The sequence below is a fragment of the Oxyura jamaicensis genome, chromosome Z (assembly GCF_011077185.1).
Source record: "Oxyura jamaicensis isolate SHBP4307 breed ruddy duck chromosome Z, BPBGC_Ojam_1.0, whole genome shotgun sequence".
Taxonomy (NCBI): domain Eukaryota; kingdom Metazoa; phylum Chordata; class Aves; order Anseriformes; family Anatidae; genus Oxyura; species Oxyura jamaicensis.
The window spans coordinates 36,867,120-36,888,207 of NC_048926.1; the positions used below are offsets into that span (position 1 = coordinate 36,867,120).

Below are 21,088 nucleotides of genomic sequence, written 5' to 3' on the forward strand. Positions count from 1 at the left end.
AATTAGACATTTCCAGAATTAAAGCGTCTTTAATTAAAGAAACCTTGTGTTTCAAAGCAAACTATGCGCATAAATATATACAAGTTTCAAAAAATTCATAAATCTTTTTTGTTTATTTATTTATTCTGAGAAATTGGTCAAAAATCTGTAGAATGCAAGCCAACTGTATTAGTCATTTAAATATGCTGTTGGAAGAGGGTTTTTTTCCAAAATAATTTCCAGGTATTAAAATACTCAAACTTTTGTGCACTACAGCTTATAACCTCAGGCTCCCATTTTAGAGAAGCTTATATATCAGAAAGCAGGATTCAGGATTAGTTACATAGACCCCAGGATCAACTTGCTTAACAATGACCCCTACGTAAAATTGGTGTCACTGACAACACACACAGTTGTTAACAGGCTTGACATTTTCCTAAACTAAATCAGGTACTCCCCCCCATTTTTCTTCCCTCCACCAAATACAAAGCTTTTAAAGTGAGAAAAAAGGATGAAATAACAAAGAAATGGGTAAAAGAAGATTCTACTTGACAATGTCACAACATACAATGAAAATGACAATCTTCTTCAAAAAAAAACTAATTAGCATGCCAGAGGGTTCCCTCATGACATTTATCTTAAATTTGCTTAAGATAAGTGAATTTACACCACTTGACTTTGCCATGGAATGGTTTCAACCTCCCTGCTTGGTTCTAGGCACAGATTGTTTATGTCCGAAGTAGGTACTGTTTTTACAGCAGGCAAAAAATATGGCCTAAGTAGCCACCAGTTGGATCAAATCAGGGAAATCTCCAGTTTAGATTTTCAATAATTGGGTTTTGGGTTGTGGTTTTTTGTTTCATTTCTTTAAAAAATATCTTTTCCCCTTCAGCATTTCAAGCCTGTAAAATTTTGCATAAGCTTTTCTCCCCGGAACATCACTGGAGAACTAGGTACACAAGAATGGCAACTCTAGTAGGCAAACACAGTAGCTTCTGCATCTTCTATATGCTCTTAATACAGAGCTGCACCTGTAGATCCGCCTGTCCTTGCACAGTTAAATCTACTAACTTCACCTACCTTAGAAGAAGGAAATACACAAACCCTAAAACTCTAGTCTCCCTACTCTGATGAGTCTGCTCATATCTTTTCCACACACCTTCCCTGGACACTTGGCTGTTGACAAATAGACAGAGCAAACTTTCCTTCCAGAGAATGAAGAGGGAAATAATAGAAAGCCCCAGGCATTTACTTACACAAACTTCTGTTAAAACACTCTTCAATTTTCCCATCTTATCTTGGTCAATTCCAAAAGCCAGCAAACATCTGCTAAAAGCATTTAAAATGCAAAAACTGACAGGTTAATACGTGCTACCCTATTCAAACTGCCCATGGTTTGGACAGCCAAGATCCATGCATTCTCCTGTTAACCTGTCTGAGAGCCTAATGAGGGGGTTCAGCTGTATCAAACACTGCACATATTTCTTTTCAGAACAGTCCGACAAATTTGTTTCCAGCAGCACCCTACAATGAAAAGGAATAACCTAACATAGACTTTTTGAAAAAAAGTCAGAATTTTTTTTCTGGTCCCATTCACATCACTGTAGATGCAAGCCAGCTGACAAAGCCTGAGCAAGAGATTTTCAGACACACGACTTAAAAAGCCCCTAACTTGCCTGAACGGAACTCCTTTGTGTTTCATACTCACACATTAACCCTATCCTGATTTCACCAGACCCTTCTGTGGCTCAACCCTTTCCTGACATGACTCATTATTGCCTTTCAGACACCCACAGCTTGTGAGCAAGCCAAAAGAGAAGGCAGTAGACAATTTTACCTGTTAAAATGCTTACAGAAGGTAACAGCTAGCCTTACAGAACAGAAAGCTGCCCCAACACTTGTACATGCTCTCTGCAACAGAAAGACAATTTTTTTTTTCTTGTTGCTAATCAGGCAACCAAACTGCAAATGTGTGATCTGTAAGACAACAAGCAAAAACCACAAGGCCACATCTTTTTGCGGAAAAAAAAGATTATGTGAGCATACGGTCATGCATTCTGAGGCAGGCAGAAACGCAGGAAAGGCTTTTGGACTAGTAGACACAGAAGCATATATAGTAACCAGCTACCGCTCTGCATTTTGGCAGGAAGATTCAGCTTTTGCCAAGCAATTGGCAAGAGTCCTTAGCTTTGCGTGAAGCAACAGCGTTTGCAGTCCTCTAGCACATCCAAGTCCTACCATTGCCAGCAATGATTCCTAACAACATTGCTCCTTGGCTCGAATATTATGGAAGAATTATTAGATGTGTCTGATGTGGTGTAACAAGTGCTGGAAGCAGCACTAGAAGCAGTACACTAATGTCCTGCAGATTCTGGACCCACAAATTTGTTTTACTTTCTTGGATCTGGAAAATGATCATCTGCAGTAGAAGCAAGCAATACAGTCCGAGGAACCTACTTCTTTAAACAAAGACTTTACAGCAACAAAGAACCTCTCAACGTCAGATATATACGAAATATAGGCTATTTGTATGAGATAGGAAGCAATAAATTAGCAGTAAAAACATTCACTACCAGAAATAACAAGTTTACATTGCTTTTATGAAGCCAGGACTGTTTCCAAGCTATGAACTTCTATAGAAAAAGTGATCCACTCATTCAACTTCAGTACGGATCAATTCCCTCGTAGATACTATTAGAGCTGTCGTTTCGATATATTGCTGCCACAACTATGAGAAGCAGCTTGAGTCACTGCTGGCCTCTCATGCTTATCCTAAGCGACCAACATTTAGAGAAGAACTTCAGAGTCATAGAATAGAAGAGAATCACAGAATATCCCAAGTTGCAGTGGACCCACAAGGATCTTTGAGTTCAACTGGCTACACACAGGACCACTCAAATTTCAGGCCATGTGTCTGAGAGTGTTGTCCAAACGCCTTTCGAAGGCCCACAGGCTCGGTGCTGTGACCACTGCCCTGGGGAGCCTGTTCCACTGCCCAACCACCCTCTGGGTGCAGAACCTTTCCCTAACACCCAGCCTGACCCTCCCGTCCCTGCTCCATGCTGTTCCCTCAGGTCCAACATTTTGTATCCAGTTAAACTTACCACACACAGTCCAAATCAAAAGTGAAGTCAGATTTTAATTACAGTCCAATATCTGCCAAAATGTGGTATGCGACTTCCTAATTCTGAGCCTGTAGCAGAGACAATTCTCTGACTTGGGCAGGCAGAGTTCAGCTCCCACATCACTGACCGACTGCAGCATACACTGTGTCACTGTTAAGTGATTCAGCTGATGAACACTGCTATCAGAGTGCCACTGTGCCAAGTGCAGTCTCTTAAAAACAGCGCACCAATGTAAAAAGTTTATCTTCAAGTATCACTTGTCACTGCTAATCCTCATCTCTTGCATCAGAGAGTTTTGTCTCTGGAGGCAGAAGACAAAATGCGTGTTCGTTTTGATTAAACACCGTACAGGAAAAGACATGATATAAGATTAACAGTTAAGAAACTAGTGAGACAGTTCAAATGCTCTGATACAAAAACAAACCAACAGAAACTAAAGCAAAAAAAAAATCAAGGAGATACTAGGAACATAAGCAGTAGAAAGTCTCATGGATATTACAGATAGATGGAAAAGCAAATCCTAGCTTTGGAGCAACCACTGCAGACAATTTCTCTTTAAACCCCTCACGTCATTGGGCAGCAAAGTTTACCAGAATAGTGTCTCATGCCTTGCACACTACTAACCTTGTGATCATTCAAAGAAAAAAAAAAAAAAAATCACAGCCCTTTGGTATTGTACTAATCCTAGAGATACAAGGCAGAGACCTCCTCTTACAAGCCTTCCTTACCCACTGAGTGAACACAAAAGGCCAGTTTCAGGGAAACAACAGGGAAATAATGGGAAAGACAATAAATTGATGAAAAAAAGCTTTGTAAAATACCACATCTTTCTATTCAAGTGAAAAGCAAAGCATTCCATTAACTTTACCTATGATACTTTTGCATAGGTCTTATAGATAACCTTCCTGCAGATACAGTGCAAACTTTTCCCCAAGATCTGCAAATTCTTTCGGACCTTAACATTAATACTGCAGTGTCCTTTACGTCCCAGATCTGCAAGATGTACAACTAACAGAATTCATCACGAGTAAGTACAGTTTTACAGTGAGTTAAAGACTCTCATACAAAGGCACAAGTTGCAAAGCCAAGACCAGAACACAGCAGTGGTGTCAATGCTATACTTAAGTATTTAAGAAATCCGAGGATGCTTTTCGTTTTCTTTTAAACACAGTATCTCACCTCATCTGACTGAGAGCTGCCACTGAAAAAAGTAGTCCTGAGTTTCCTCCCACGCGTCTCAGCCACGCGTCACCACCTCTGCCATTTGCAGCAGATGGCTCTGTAGCTCTACAGTCACTTGAGCTCATGGACCCAACAGAAAACATCTCGTGCAGAGTTCAGAGTCAGAAGCAGTAGAAAAGGCTTGGAAGTTGTTTTCTGTTGAATCAAGGTTCTGGGCCCAGCTCACACCACTGTCACATGGAAAACCATGGCATCCCACAAACACAAGCACAGCTGTCCAGTTTGGCAGCAGGCTGCAGGCAGGTCTAAGGCCTACCGCAAAACTACACCATTAAAAAGTTCTTTGTTCTTTGTAAGAATCCAATAATTGCACTCAGCAGAGCTCTAAGAACAAAAATATGTATCTAACAACTGCCGTCCTTGAGAAACAGGGGGTCAACATATTTAAATAAGGAGGTGCCGAGCTACTCTGGAAGAGCCTACCTTGAGCATTAACTACAGCACAGTAAGATTAGCCATACAGGAACTCCGCATGGTTGATAAGCTCACAAGCTGCAGATCCACTTTCTACCAAAGATCTTCTTTTATAGATGTTTAAAAAGGAATCATGTCCTTTTTGCTATAAACCTAGCACAGAAAATAATGGCATGGCAGCAACAGATTAAAAGAGGAGGTATAAACAAGAGGCCTTGTAATGATCCATTGCCATTTCAAGCTTCTCGTGCACTCCTAAAGTTCAGGATAAGGACAGATGGGCTGCAGATTCTCCCCTAAGAACTACATCGCACGTTCAGCTGTGGGATAACGCATACCAGCAAATGGAAAATAAACTCCTCCAGGTGCCCCAAGCAGTGCATAGAGGGCAAAATAACCAGAAATACAACGATATTTACGTTTTAGGGGCTGAATCTTGAAGCATTTCTTCCACCTTCTACAAGTATATGCAAAAGCTGGGAATCAACTAATGGCACAAGCAGACACCAAAAATAGTTGGGAGCAAACAGCTTCAACTCATTAGATTTAAAAGTAATGAAGACAAAGATGCTTGAGCCATTAATAAAGAAAGTACTCTTTGTAGTAGCAGGAGTGCCACTGGTAGCAGGAAGAACATTAATTCTTAAGCATTAATTCTTAAGATAAAGAAATATCCTTCCTCACTCCTTTTTTCTCCCACCCCCCTCCCCTCCTTTTCTTATTAAGCCGTTCTTATCTCAACCCATAAATTCTTCCACATTTCTTATCAATTCTCTCCCCCATCGCTCAGCAGGGGAGCAATCGAATGAATGGCTGTGCAGTGTTTAGCTGCCTGCTGTGTGGCTGCCACAACACCAGGGTACTCAGTACAGTCAACAGAGAAGCAAGGCAAGTACAAGTAAGTTGGCACCAGATGCTTGACATATTGGAAAGCAGCAGAACACTCAAAAACTCCTTTATGGGGATCCAGTGCTTCTTAACCCGTTTTTTTTTTTTTTCAAAATAAGATCGCTAACACATCTCCAAGATGTCTTCTCCAAGCAACTGAAAAAGCAACCTACTACAATTTCAAGCCTGCAAGCCTAACTGCTTAGACTTGAATGATATTTGAACAGTAATTTGGAGTGAGACTTAAAGAAGGCAGCAAGGGCATCACACATATACTCCCAACTAATCCGATTTTTCCAGACGTGATGTCACTTGGAAAACCTACTCATGCTCCATGAACTTATCCTTTTGACTTCTTAGCAATTAAGTCCTTTTTATTCTGTACATCTTTGATGATGTGACCTTATACTAAGGGAACAAACATATAATTTCACAGTGCAAGTACAGTATTAAATATTCTTGAAGTAGACAGGGTCCTTGTTAACTCTGCTCCAATAAAAAGTTTCCTGAACTGTTTCCTTTTTGTTCCTTTGAGAAAACAGAGGCACAGTTTCCATTTACAGCCTAGTTCCTGTTTCCAGAATACCCCCCCCTTTTTTTTATGGTGGATATAAATGGCACCAAACTGTCAAATCACAGCTATTTTCTGTGCTACCTATACAAATAGGTCTGATTTCTGGCAAGCCATAAAACAATTATGGCTGAATTCCTGTAGCCCTTTGATATCGAAGCTTGCCTGCAGGGCTTCAAAGCCATCTTGGGGCAATACTAAAATCTAACTTCAAAAAGACAGAGGGCAGATAAAACATTTAAACTCCTTGGCATTCTAACAGGAACACTCCAAAATCTTCACAATAGGATAATTATATCTGAAAGGAAAGTTGCCTGAATTCTTCTGCCCCAGCAAAGGAAATCCATATACCACCTAATTTTCGTAAGCTTTGCATCACCTTGCTCAGTTTAAAACTACAAGTTGGATTTATAGAGAAAAGTTCTGCTTTACTAAAGTAGCATCCCTTGTTGCAATTTAATAGGACCTGAACTGTAAACCATCTCCTTGAGTATATAAATACCAGTCAGAGTTGACTATTCCTTTAATCCAACTAAGAAAGCCATTACTAGTTTGTTACCTCATATCAATATATAAAGCTGACTTAAAGCAAACCGAGAGAATAGACCAAATACTGCAACGGCTTACATCAACACTATGCTACTGAAAGCACAGATACAAACAGCTAGAAAAAGCAGGGGGAAAAGAAAAAAATATTACACCTGCCTCTGAATCTACAAAACTTATTGCAAGTTTGGAAGCCCATTTTCATATTCGAACAGTCTTCTCACCCATTCTGGTGTGAACATGCCTATCAGAATTTTTCTTGGAAACATGTCTATCAGAATTGCCTATCACAATTGAACAAGCCTATCACAATTTTTCTAGGAAAGCTGCTGCATAAAGTTAACATCATTCTAACAAAACCCATAAAATTAATCTTAATCCTAATTTCTAGAAGCAGGCACAACCCTAGTGTTCCCTACCAAGGGAAACTGTTGTTTCATAAAGTCCTAGTGAAAGTCAAAACAAAAAGAGCAACCTTTAAACCACGCCTTTTCCTGATTTTTGCTCCCAATACTTCCATGACTCTTCTGAAGAAGCACACTTCTCAGGATCATGCAGAGTTTCGCTTAATTTTTATCAAGTCCACTGTTTTCAACTTCATCAAGAAAAGGAGTTGCAAAAGCTTTTACTCATATACCTGGCCATGCCTGGAAGGCATTTTGTACTTACTGTATTCCTAATTTGCAGTTAAGCTGGTGGGCCCCACAATGGCTTTGTGAAAAAAAAATCTTAGAGAAACAGTTCAAAAACAGTTATTTAAGATTAATACAAAGTAAAACAGGCTGCACAAACTGTTTGAAAGAAAATAACCATACTGGGAATGCAAGAGGAGAAGAAAGTAAACCATATCTTCAGCGCCCCATCACACAGCAGTCTTAATTTGTTTCAGTGTTTTTCATACAAAGATACAGATGCCAGATTTGAAAATAATACTATTCAATAAAACAAAGGACTAATGTGCCAGAAATTTTCAGCAGAGTTTAGATTAAGTTACGTATGCCTGAAGGCAAACACACTGATCTAATCACTGAATTAGGTTTCAAAACACTTATGGTTCAAGTCAGAAGAAAAATAGGCTGTTAAGCTTCTAACACCACAATATATATGAACATATTTATAGAGTACATAGTAGCTATATAGCTAAATCTTAATATTTACATACTAAAAGCATAATTAAGATGATGTACGAAACCCAGAGATTAGTTTAGATTTTGATCAAGAAGTAACTTATCTGTGCTTCAGGATAGACCACAAAGGAGGAAACTAAAACCAAAACACAAAATTTTCAATTGTCTAGATGCAAATCAACAAATTCCCAGATTTAAGCTATTCATAAACACACAAAACTGAAACCAAAGCCTTTTAAACATTCCACCTGAAATGAATAGAGAATTTGGACCGTGTATTTAAAATGTCAATCAACAAGTACTTTATTAGTATTCTAACTCCTGTAAAGTTGCAGTTCAGCCATTAACACAGAAATATCCTAAGGAAACATCCCTACAGGCCAGTATTAGTAGACTAGTATAACTAAACTTCTTTCGTTACAGAACCTGCAATATCTGTAACAGTTGTTTAACTTTGCTTTTACAGTACCAAAAATTCGAGGAAGTAATCTAATGCAGTTCTGCTTCATGGAAACCAGATTGTTTCTATTTAGTTTCCAGGCAAAGGAAAGGATAATGAAAACAAAAATCATTCCACAGTTTGACAACCTCATTTTTGTCAAATATTAACTTTTATTCTCATGTACCTTCAATGGAGACATTTAGTTTGTTTGGAAATAATTCTGTAGGTGAAAATTAAACTTTCCAGCATGGGATGACTCAACATTTAACAAAAAAGCCTGAAGTAAATTCCAAAACTATTCACAGCTACCGTTTTAAGAACAGTGCTTAAGTGCAGTATCCCACAACCTGAAAGTATACTTTCAGGTTTCCCAGAACAGTGGCATTTAAACACAGTAGGTGCAGCACGTCCTCTCAGCTTGGGCTGTCGGACTGGTACAGCATACGCACAGAACTGCTGCTCCACGCTGTCGCTATTTGTCAGAAGTGTGTGTGTACCCATTTCTGATGGGTTTCTGAAATTCATCATCCCACTAAAATGGTTTGGTCACTGCTCCTACAAGGTTTGAGCTACCAAACTACAATAACCAGATTCATGCGGAACATCTCTGCAACAAGGAACTGCCCCGCATGGGTTCAGCTTAATGACAGATGCCTTAATGATGGATGGGGCAACTCTCATTGTTTCCACCCACCCAGCAGAAGAGTGGTGCTACAACAGCTTAGTAGAGCCTGCAGAAGCAAAGGGATCAGCTATGGCGTTGCTGAGCTACCTTGTTTGATTTATGATCAGGGGCTGGTCTTAGTGTATTTACACAAGGCTGCGAAAGGCACCCAAAGAACTCGGATGGAATCACTTCACAGTAATATACACGCAAATATCTTGCAGCATTTCTAACAGTTGGCTGTAGGTAGTTTCCCATATTAAAAGGACATGCATCTACAGAAGCATTATGGGGAAGACTGGCTCTAAAGAATAATAAAAGCCAGTAACCTGATAAGAAAGGATGTTAGCTTAGTAAATAGAAATGCTGCTTGTAATAGTGCCACCTCCCCATACGCACATAATGGAGACAAACGAGGTTAATTCCACAAAACAAAATACATTTAGGTGTTCTTGTTGCCTTTTTTATTAAGCAAGGGACACACTAGGACCAGCCTTCAAAAGCAAAACAAAACAGTTGTTTATAGACTGCGAAGTCAGACTCCCTAGAGTATCTTGATTGAGCCTTCAGACAGTAAGGATATCCAATTGTACGGCTATATTGCTGATCTGTTAACTCAGCTGTAACAAGTTACTGAGCATATTACATCTTATGGGTAAAATCTTTTGCTGACAAGACATCACAGAAGTGTTCTGCAGAATGAGGACAATACCTGGGCTGAACTGAAAGGCTGAAGAAGAAAAGCCTCCTCAAATATACAGAAGCTGTAGTTTCTGTTTTGGAACATCTGATAGATACAAGTGGCAACCTTATAATGTTCAGACTCAGAAAACCACATACTTCTAAAAACACTTGAGAGGAAAGAGTAATGTACAGACAAAGAAATAGTAGCTTGAGTGTCAAAAAGTAATTTTAATACAGGAATTGTATCAGATGTGAACAGAATTTTGCCACTAAAAAGGTGCAGCTTTAACAGGAACAGTATCAAAATATATCAAGAACCCTCACATACTACAGAACTCATAAGATTTTCTGCCTCTAGCATAGTGCAAAGAAATTTCCTTCAGAACTGGATTTTTAAAGGAAAGGCTAAGCAAAACAGTATGTCTACAGAACACGTTTTTTGCCTGAAGTATATGCTTTCCAGATATACTACTGGCATCACTGGATTCTGTCTTTATTCCTTAACATCACTTGTTGTTTTCTGAGGTGACAGAAATGTATCTGGTTCGAGTTTCTGTGCTGTTGTTTATGACCTACATGAAGAGTCAGTCACTGTTACTAGCACAACTGCACACTCGCCCTCTGGTCAGCCGCTCAGCTGAGACAACACGCCTAAGTATTTTCAGCATTCAGGTTTCAGGCATGCGAAAGCCCTTCCTCAAGAGCAGGTCTCCCGTGGGGTTACCCTCCAGCAGTGGATGCCCACCTCTTCCTCCTCCTCACCTCCTGCAGCCCCTCACCACGGGATTGGAGTGCAGGGAGCACTCAGGCAGGGACAGGAAAACAACACTGCTGAAGGCTGGAAGGCTGGTGAGCCAGCACACACACTGCGCAGATCCCAAACGAGAGCAGTGCCTCCAACGCCTGTGTGGTTTTTGGATCGTAAAAGACATCAGCTAGGTGCTGGCTGAAAAGGGTCAGGTGTTGCATTCGACTATAAGAATAAAATGGTGCTTATTGTTGTCTGCTTATTTCCCCAAGTTTACCCTCCTGGAGAGAAAATACTGCATTGTTGGCCTGAAACTATTACAAGAGCATGCTGTTTGTTTTAGAAGTGAAAGCTGTTTAGCTCTAAATATTTAGGGATGTCTAAAGACTTTGGAATTGTTGTAACAGAGTAACTTTCATTAAGATCCTCTCAGAGAAACTGGTCTCAAATCTATCTTTCTATCCCATTCATATGGCTCCATACACTTCAATATATTTTACAGTTTTCTATTTCCTCCCTTGCATTAATATTAAGTCATTTTGAGGCACCAAGCATATCCAGAAATGTACTGTGTCCCAGGTCAGGCAAGCAAAAAAATAAATAAATAAAAAATAACACCACACCACAGAAAACCACAAAAAAAACATCAGGACATGTGCATCTCTGTATTTAGAAAAGCACATGGGATTTTCAATTCATTCCACTTCTCCCGCTTTTCAGTAGAACAGCATCAGTGCCATGATCACTAACAAACAGCCATTCCGTAGTTTCACCAAGTACTTCAGTAAAATACCCACCCAGAGTTTACATTATGTAAGACAAAATGTGCAAAGATTTTTTTTTAATCTTTGTTATTGTTAATTATTGGGCCCAGTATTGAATTTCAAGAGTAATTTGAACGCTATTTACCTCCTTAAAAGGAGAATAGTTACTAATCAAAACTCCTCAAGAAGACTTCTGCCCTCCGGAGTTACCACAAGCGTTTTTAGACCTGCCCTATTTCCCTCACAGGATGAAGAGCTCAATGACTGCTGGCTTCCAGCCCATGGTATCAAGTAGTTCTGTCTGAATTAAATCTCAGCGTTATTCCTTTCTGGATTATTTGCCCTTTAAAGTTAGCATATGAAAAGTAGAATAACGCCTCCCTGTAAAAACACACAGGAAGTCCTTGATTTTCATTACAAGTCTACAAATAGAGTACACCTTGTCTGCCAACCCTTGTTTCAAGTGACATGCGATGTTCATATTACTTCTGTCCAGAATGGGCAAAATAATTTGCAGCTCATTGAGTTGAGTGGAATTTTTCCTCTATAAGCTTCAGAAAAGCACCAGAAATAGTGAGTTTAGACATCCTACAAACTGCTCAGTATCGTAACAATCAGTAAAGTTTAATCTGCTTCTTTTTAATGTGTAATAATATAGCTTGCACTGTAACCTCCATTATTGCAACCACCTTAAAAGACAAACACCTACCATGGTGTTTACCTGCAAGAGCAAAGTTCCATACAGCAAATGCACACATCCTACTGTACCAACACACGTTTGTTTACATAGAATTATGTGCGGGATGCTGAAGCCATAAGCAGGCAATTCACACGGAGCAACCACTGAAACTAGGTCCTAGCCATGCCTGACAGCAGCAGCACGCATCCCACCACTGGTGCAATGCTGCAGCAGGCGAGGTGTCGAAGCAGCAGGCCTGTGCTCCTCTGAGGGGACCACCTGCCCACCCAGGAGTCCTCAGCAAGACCCACAAGCAAGACCCTGGCAAGCATCAGAGGCAGGGCAGCATCTGCAGCGTGTGCGTGGGAGCACCATCACAAGGCAGCTGATAAAAAAGCTCTTCCCAGGACTGGCTGCCTGGCAGCAGAGACTTGTCCACTAACACTTAAAAAAAAAAAAAAAAAGAAAGAAAGAAAGGAAGAAAAAAACTGACAAAAAGCAACCTGGAAATAAGCTTTTTTTTTCCCCTTTTTAAATAGGTACTATATAACAGGTTTTACCCAGCAATATACTTTTTTTAAAAAATTATTTTCTAAACTGCAGAATTAATATTTTAGCTGTATCCTTTAATGGTAGACAGTGTAAGACATTTCATTTTAAAATAACTTTTCACACAAAGATTTAAGTACAAATATTTTAAATACCACTCTGTTCTTCCTCCCTTTTATGTACGAGAAAGCACAGCAAAAAGCCAACAAAAAAGAAAAAAAAACATTTTCCACTAGAAGCCAAGTGGCTTGCAACAGTATGAGGAAGCATAATTTTCAAGCAAATGTACAGAAGTGCTAGAATTTGATTGTCACTTTGTTCTCATGTGCCCATCAATCACTGCAAAATGATCCCATGTGAGCTAAACTCCACTGTTTCAAACAGGTGACCAGCATAGAAATCTCACCAAAATGAATGCAGTCAAACTGCAGCAGCCCACAAACCATATTAAGCCTTTATAAATTAGCCTGTTTAGCTATCACAAGCATTATCAATAGGCTCTGCAGGTTGCAACTAACAAGTTTTAAGTCTTCTCCACAGGTTCCAACACAAAGGACAGAACAATCCAGCATTTTGCTCCAAAACCTAAAAAAAAAAAAAAAAAAAAAAAAACTAAAAAAACACCTCCAATCTCATTGCATGTCAATGTGACAAGAACAGCCTTCATAACTTGAACAATATCACCAAAAGTAACATGAATTAAGTTAAGAAAAATCTTACAGATTACATCTGGAGTTCCTATCACCTAATCTATAGTAGTAAATAGATACATAGAGAAACATTTAAGACACCTATTTTTTTCTAAGGATAAAAACTGTATAGCAGAAAAGTAACAACAAAGAACAAACTGAGCTGTTTTCATTTTCTCACATAAATTTTATAAACCTAACTGTCTACTGATTTAAAAATGCTGAGATCTTCCCCATCATCTTACAAAAGAAGCAAGAGAGCTAATCTCACGCACAACCTGGTTCTCCACAGTTCTTTCAAATTGCTCTACAGCTACCCAATTCTTTGTGTATGATGACCCAAAACTGTATTTCATTTCCTACCCTTTAACATCTGGAAGACTTAGTTACAGAATTAATACTGTAGCTTTAGGAAAACCAAACCACAACTCCTTAAAACTGAAAACACCACGAATAACATTTCATTGTTAATAAAGTTAACATGAGAGAAAGACTGTATGCCTTTACTAGTAACCTAGGCTCATTTTTAAGGATTGTGAAATGAGAATCTGAACTGACAAGTCAGCATTGTCCCTTGCAGAAATATGCTATATGGGAATACAAAAAAAAAAAAAAAAAATCCAGTGGAAACTAGACATCCCATGGAGAATGATAATAAATGCAAAACACACAGTTATCCACAATTAAAAGCATGCAAATAATTTTTTAAAGTGTAACTTAGTGATGCTGGATGATGTAGCAGCCTTGTTATTCATGTGTCCTGTTACACTGAGGCACCACAGACCGTACAAGCACTGAGTACCTTTAGCAGGGGTAAGAACCCGTTGTCACACTTTTATCTTAAACTTCATTTAAATTGAATGCAATGCATTTCATCCCAGACAGCAAATCAATTTTGATAAAGATTGATAAATATATACAGAAGGTTTTAAACCAGTATTACTTAAATGATGGAAAATATATGGAACAGAGCTGTATACTCATAAAACAGGTATGCTGCCCAAGTCCTTATTATACTGTTTACTTCTAAATAAAATATTGTCTTTGAACTTTTGAATCATGTTTAGAGACGTACCAGAGAAGTGAAATTTCTTAGAAAAAATCTTTTGAAAAAAAGTTTTCCTCTACCTATGATCTTATTGTCAAAGCTGCCAGCATTTACTGACAGCACTCACATAATGATGAAACTTGATAGCTTCAGTATATCCAACCTCTTCTCAGTCTCTGAGAAAGAGCAGTGAGAAATGTCCTTGTGATTTACACTGGGCTGAATTAGAAACTGCATTTGAAAACACCTATGTGTTCTCACAGCTCTTCAGCTGCTTATTAAAGGAGTAGCAACATTAAATCTCTGGAGTTCTTGTTAAACAAACAGAACTGCCTATGATACATCCGAAGTTCTATCTGGCTGCAGCTGAAATTCACTGATACACAAATCCACAGCCAATAACAACATCTTCACAAATTAAATGAGCAACGCCTGCCCTAAAGTTGCAATATTGAACCTGATACTGTTGAACACTATCTCTAAGACTGATTTAAAAAATAAAAAAAATAAAAAAATAATAAAAAAAAAGAAATTCCCACATAGCCTAACCCTCCAGGTGTGATAGCTTAGGTAAAAAATAAAATGAGGGGAAAAAAGCTAAAAGTTAATTGTAGCTCTCCTCTTTTTAAGTTCTTAGAAGTGTAGCTAAATATCCTACTAAAATATCCAACAGAAAACTGACTGGCAGTTCCTTCAACATGACCATCTACTTAAGGGAAAACTCAAGCTGTACATTAAGTAAGAAGACGCCTGTTCGTCTCCATCCTGACACCTCTCTACTTACTAAAACTGATAGAGCCAAACCTCTCATTGACCTTAAATGGGGCAGGGAGCGGGTACTATCTTTTCATACTTAGTATTAAAAAAAAAAAAAAAAAAGATAACCGTCAAAAGAATAAAAAATTAAGTGAGAAACATGAGAAAGGTAATATGGACTGGTCATTTTCTCCCAGCTTTTACAAGATAAAACGCAAGCTACTAAAAGCAGCTTTTGCATTATGGTCAACAAATTAATAACAAGTCTACAAAAGGAGGGGAAAGATCAAGGACCCTCTCTGCATTCCTTCCACACATCCTAATATAGTGAAATATATTTAAAAGAAAATTTTAAAACTAAACCATTATATAGTCAGGGGAAAATGGATCAGTGTTTTCTGATTAAAGCTAAATCTAAGGCACTTTATTGATTTCCTTAGCCAGCATAGTTTCAATAAATACTTTTAGGGAGCTTCCTGAAGCATTTTAAAACCGTAAGATGGAACACTACAAACTGCTTAAAATACATCATTGGATGTATTTTCACAAGACAAATAAGCTGTCACTAAAACAAAATGTCTCACTTTCAACATTCTTTTTAAGTAGCAAAACAAAATATCTCCATGGAGTAGCTTCATTACATCCTGACAACGTACAACCTGTCCATTACAAGTTTAGTAACTGATACAGCCAACACCATACAACAAATCCAAGTGCGTAGGAGCAGAATTTGACTCTCACTTTTGATTTTCCAGACAGTATATACAGAAAAGAAAGCCATGAGTCTTTTCCCCTTATTGCACATTAAAAAGAAGTCTCCCCTTCATAAAAAAAAAAAAAAAATCTGCATACTAAATTAGGGTTTATCCACAGATACATTTTCTCAAGAAGTCCTTACAAGCACACTGAAAGATGTTCTTTACAAAGTTTCCAGTCTACTGCTGCACTCCTGTACACCAAAGGTGTCAGAGACAGAAGCACATGTACGACATACCACAAGATGACAGATACGAAGTCTGCTTGTGGGTTTGCAGGCAGCCACTTCCATGAGGAAGAGCACCTCCACGCTACTGCTTTTCCACACCACGCTTCCCCTTCCAAAAGATTCACATCTTGCCACCCACCCCACAAAGTACTGTGGTCTCTGGGACAAAGTTACCTTAAAAAAGCTTAACAAACAATAATAAAACGCAGAAAGACTGCATCTTTCAGAGGTTCTTCCTCCTTGCTTTAACTCCTAGAACATGACAGATTCGGGAGAGGAGGTTTCCTAACTCTAAGGAAGATTATTTGCCTAGTTGAACTGAGGGAACAAAACTGGGAAAGCTATCACAGGAGAAGGGAAAGACTGTTTTTATTGGAAAGCAATCATTGGCACTTTCTACAGTTGCTAAATCTGTTATGAAGTGTTATGGTCCACCTAAGTTTCGTTCTGCACTAACGGACAACCCTTAGAAAAAAGGAACGGTACTGGAAATGTCTATTTTCTAAATAACATTACAGTTTGGTCCACCCTATAGCAGAGTAACAAGCAGCTCCACTTGCATCACTTAATTCAAGAAGTTTTAGTGATGTACAACACATAATACGACACCGTGAGGCAGTAATCGTTGTTCCCCTCAAGTCCCTTGGGAAAAGCAACACCTTCTGCTTTTCAAGTTACAACTTCCCAGTGTCCAAAACCTGCACTTTCCTACTAGTTATTTGTAAATAAATATCAGCCCACCCCTTTTTAATAAGAAAAATGAAATTTGTCAAAATGCACCACAAATTAACAGAAACTTAACCACTGAAGCCACACCAGTTCCAGCACAGTCTCTGACAAGCGCTTAAAATGAGCTGCTGAAAGACATCAAGGGATGTGTTCCCTTACTCAGCCCAAATGCTGTGAGGCAAATAGCAAGCTAGACTGCTGCTGCAGAGCACCAGCAATCATTAGATAAGAAGAGGAATAAACTTCTCCTTAACTGCTTAGCATCTTAAGAAATAACGAGATACATTGTCAGAGAAGAGCAACAGCTCCTCTTTTGGAGGCAGCTCACTAGCTACACAGCGGACCAAAACGAACCATAACCCAGTAACAAATACTGTTCCACGGATGTGCTTTCATGCTGTATTCCTGTACACAGCACAACTTCCTTCACATGACTGAAAAATGGTAAGCAACATAGGATTTGAAATAAAGCCAGAGACCTAGTAATTCTCCATGCCTTCTGTTAACCAATTTACTTAAACACCATTAAACACACAAAACTTGAAAACGTTTTTTGTTTTGTTTTGTTTGGTGACTGCATGATTTTAGAGAGCTTTTGCCTTGCAAAGCTCTGCTCCAGAATGGGACCTGGGTACAATATACTTTCTTTAATTTGGCAAGTAGTCCTGTAGTCTCCCCAGTGAAGCTACTCATGGAAGTCAGATGGCAGAAGCAAGCCATTACATGTGACAAAGTGCAGGGAACCATGGAGAATGACTGTATGCTCCTTCATGCAAGGACAAACTGGAGCACTTGGTCATCATAAGGCAAATAACAGAAAACAAAACTGCTGCCAAGCTCAAGTTTTTAAGGTGAGACAGTGAAGGAGACTCGCTCATTAAGTCACTGTAGATAATACACACCCTGTTCCCCACCAGTCACCATCACCTTCCCATCCTGACTGGGAACACAAATCAGCCTGTTCTGCACTGTGGAAACTTGAACGCTGTTCCCAGCTACACTCCCACCTTAAAACTAATGCAACTTCAGCATATAGGACCCCATGCACCCTGCAGCAGCTATTAGTAGAACAAACACACAGACACACCTTTGTTTGCAAACTTACCACCAGCCTCCACTATCTCCAAAATCCCTGGTACAGCCAGAAGAGAGAAGCAAAACCAGAGCTGTAGCCAAACTGACATTCACCCAGCAATTCTCATAAACAAGCAAAGCAAGCGCACGGAAGAGCTGTTTCAGAAAATAATTCATCTCCCCTCCCTTGATGTTTGGATGACTATGCCAGTAATAAAAAGTGAGCTGGTAGCATAAACGCTAGGAGCTAATAAAACCCATGATAGCCTATTCATTTATTATTCTCAAATTGATCCAAGGGTTTTTTTGCAAACAGACTTAATGAATTAGAACTTTTCCTCGCAAGCACGCACGTCAGAGCAGCCATTCACAGCATGAATCCAGAGATACGCAGATCACTCACAGAGAAGTTAAGTGCCACAGCCGGTCGGTATTCTGACACTTAGCTTTGATTAGCATTGTACACCTACTTCTGCTCATTAAATGCGAGGCTCAGGATTAGTTTGAGAACTTATCAAGTAACTCCAAGTGGACAGTTATCTCGTAACAAAGCAATAAAGCATGTCACAACTTCAGGGACAGTGGCTGAGAACAAGTACACAAACACTAACCAGTGAGTTCAGCTACCAGCCTGCTACTCCCATAGAACAGGCGACGCTTCCACCACCACAGCGAAGGCCATCTGAGGTCAAATCAAACCAGCAGCCCTGACTTACAGAAGCTAAGAAAACTCAGAATATTTCTGGCAAAGATGCTAACCATATATGTAAGTTAGAAAAACACACAAAATGTTCCCATTCACAAGGCACACGTCACCACCATTCCTCTAAACACGTCTGAACACAAGAGAGCGTGCTAGATAACTCAAACACAGCAGCACAATGCTTATCTTTTCCACTGTGATTTCGAGGGCCTGAGGTCCCTTGTGCTGCCCCCCACTCCCCTCTGCTGTAGTTTTAGGAGGGGGAGCAAATCCTAGAAGGGAACACAGCGCTCAACATCCTGTCCTACGGCAACTGCTCCCACTGAACAGCACGTATTCTCCTATGACAAGAGTCATGTGCAATCAGAAAATGACAAGTCCCCTCCCGGGCTATATAAGCTGGCATCTTTCCCAGCAGCTGCCACATCATGAAAAAGATGCACAGAAATAAAATTCCAAAACAAACACTTTAAAACAATGGTTTAAATGGCTGCATAACAAGTTTCAGCAGCTGTAGACACAAAGCACTCGCAGGAGCAAACCATGCCATCTCTCACTTGCCCAAGTCCTAATATATTCTTATTAGCGAGATCCACATCACCCCTAGCAATCACCCCTAGGTCTGGGCTGCAAAGTCACATTCCCCGAGGCCAGGCAGAAACAAGTGGATAAATAAATACAGCACCAGTGATAAAAGCAGAGTGCCATAAGCACCCGCTATGCAGAGACTGAGCTTCAAAGTATTAAACATACTTTCTCCCCCTCGATTTCAATACATCATCCCATTCACTACGGACAGACAATGCTATCGCGCCCATTTTGGCTATGCAGAGCTCAGTTTTTCTTCAAAACTATTTAGATTGACCTGAAGTCACGTTTTTCTGCACAAGAAACAGGGAAATGGGAAAGAAAAGAAGACTCCACGGTGCATCTGGGCAACTTAATTCACAGGAATATCACAGTACTTAATTATAAGCCACTGAAAACCATTTGTGCAATACCATCCTGCTTTTACATAGATTTTGAAACATATTCAGCTTTACAATGACAAAAAGGAAGTAACAGCTTATATTCTAGCAGATCATCTCAGCAGCTGAAACACTGCTGTTCTTACAGGGCACTGGTTGAGGCAAGCAAAATGCTCTTGAAGAAACCACAATAACTGATGTAAAAATATATCAAGGGTTTGCTGTCTTTGAACAGAGTCAAAAATTAAGTTAGAAATTAAGTCAAAGCATGGTTTTGTCTTGCTACAGAATGGCTTTCCCATCCCAACACTGGGAAACATCCTGTCTTTGCCCCCTGAACACCCGATTTCTGCCCCGTGCAGCTCTGGGCAGCAAGGACCTGGTCCTTGGATCTGCAGGGGCTGAAGGTGCCGTGAGGACCGCAGACCCGTGGAAAGACACCCGCGGTGCCCACGCAGAGACACAAACCTGCTCACAAAGGAGGCACCCATCCACCTCCTTTTGTCTGCACCGCTACCTCGCCGCAGCACCCCGGACACCGCCGGGGGGACCCGAGACAAAAGGGCCACGGGGACCTCTGCCCTTTGGGGGGTCTGCAGCTGGCTCAGGGGGCAGCCGAGCCCCACCGGCACCCTCCTCGCTGGGCAAGGAGCGCCCGCTTTTGTTCCCTACCTCTCTTGGGGCGGGGGAAGCTCTCGTGCAGGTGGAAGACGACCTTCTCCACGAAGTGCTGGATGTTGCTGTGCTCGGGCCCTCGGACGAACACCATCCAGTCGTGGGTGAAGCCCTCCACCGTGGGCTTCTTCCTCACCTGGGCTCGGTGCCCCAGCTCCAGCTTCACCTGGACGGCGCACTGCGGGCGGGCAGCGCCGGGGCGGCGGGCGAGGAGCACCCCCAGGAAAAAAAATAAATAAATAAACGAGAAACGGTAATAAACACATTATAAAAATACAGAATAAAATACATTTAAAATACACCGAGACGGCGACGCCGGTAGGGGTGAGGGCGGGCGCCGCGTGCCCCCTGCCACCGGCGGCGGGGAGCCAGAAAGGGGGGAAGCGAAGCCCTGAGGTGAGGAGCGGAGCGGAGCGGAGCGCAGCGGGGGCCGGGCGGTACTCACCGAGCCGGCCATGCCGGGGCGCCGGCCCCGCCGGGCGCTCGCTCCTGCCCCCGCCGCCGCCCCGCGGCGTCAGCTCATGGGGACGGGGAGCGGCGGGGGCGGCCGCGGGCAGCGATGGGCATCGTCTGCCTGCCGCCCCGCCCCGCCCCGCTCCGCTGCCGGTCTCCGTCCCCTCCTCTCCGTCCCCTCCTCCCCGCCCTCCTCCTCCTCCTCCTCCTCCTCCGCTCCTGCTGCTGCTGCTGCCGCTGCCGCCCGCCCCGCTCCGCTCCGCTCCCAGCGCTGCCCCCGGCCCCGCCGGCTGGCAGTACGCATGCGCGCCGCGCCGCCGGGCCGGCCGCCGCCGCCACACCGACATAACGGCGTGCCGAGCGGGGCGGGCGCCGCGGCGCGGCGGGCAGCCAATGGCGGGCGGCGGCGCGGCCGCCAGCCGCCCCCCCCGGACACGCCCCCCCCCTCCCCGCGACCCTTAAAGGCACGGGCGGGCGCGGACCCGGCCCCGGAGGGTGGCTCGGTGGTAACGCCGGTGCTGTGAGCCTAACGGGCGCGGGGCGTTGCTTAAAAGTAACAGGCGTCACCTGAAGAGACCAGAGAGCT

At 41.5% G+C, this 21,088-nt stretch overlaps 1 protein-coding gene across 4 annotated transcripts in view; it reads right to left on the bottom strand.

Moving 5' to 3' along the window:
- Positions 1–20,622, bottom strand: part of MLLT3 (MLLT3 super elongation complex subunit) — a 136,724-nt gene extending 116,102 nt beyond the window's left edge. The window contains exons 1-2 of one of the 4 annotated variants that reach the window (XM_035310500.1): positions 20,495–20,622; positions 20,047–20,227 (exon numbers count right to left, since the gene is read on the bottom strand). In XM_035310500.1, coding sequence (XP_035166391.1) covers positions 20,047–20,227; positions 20,495–20,506 — 193 coding nt within the window. In that variant the 5' untranslated portion in view covers positions 20,507–20,622. The remainder of the gene's footprint in view (positions 1–20,046; positions 20,228–20,494) is intronic. The other 3 variants (XM_035310498.1, XM_035310496.1, XM_035310499.1) reach the window with 3 other exon arrangements.
- Between the last annotated feature and the right edge of the window lie 466 nt (positions 20,623–21,088).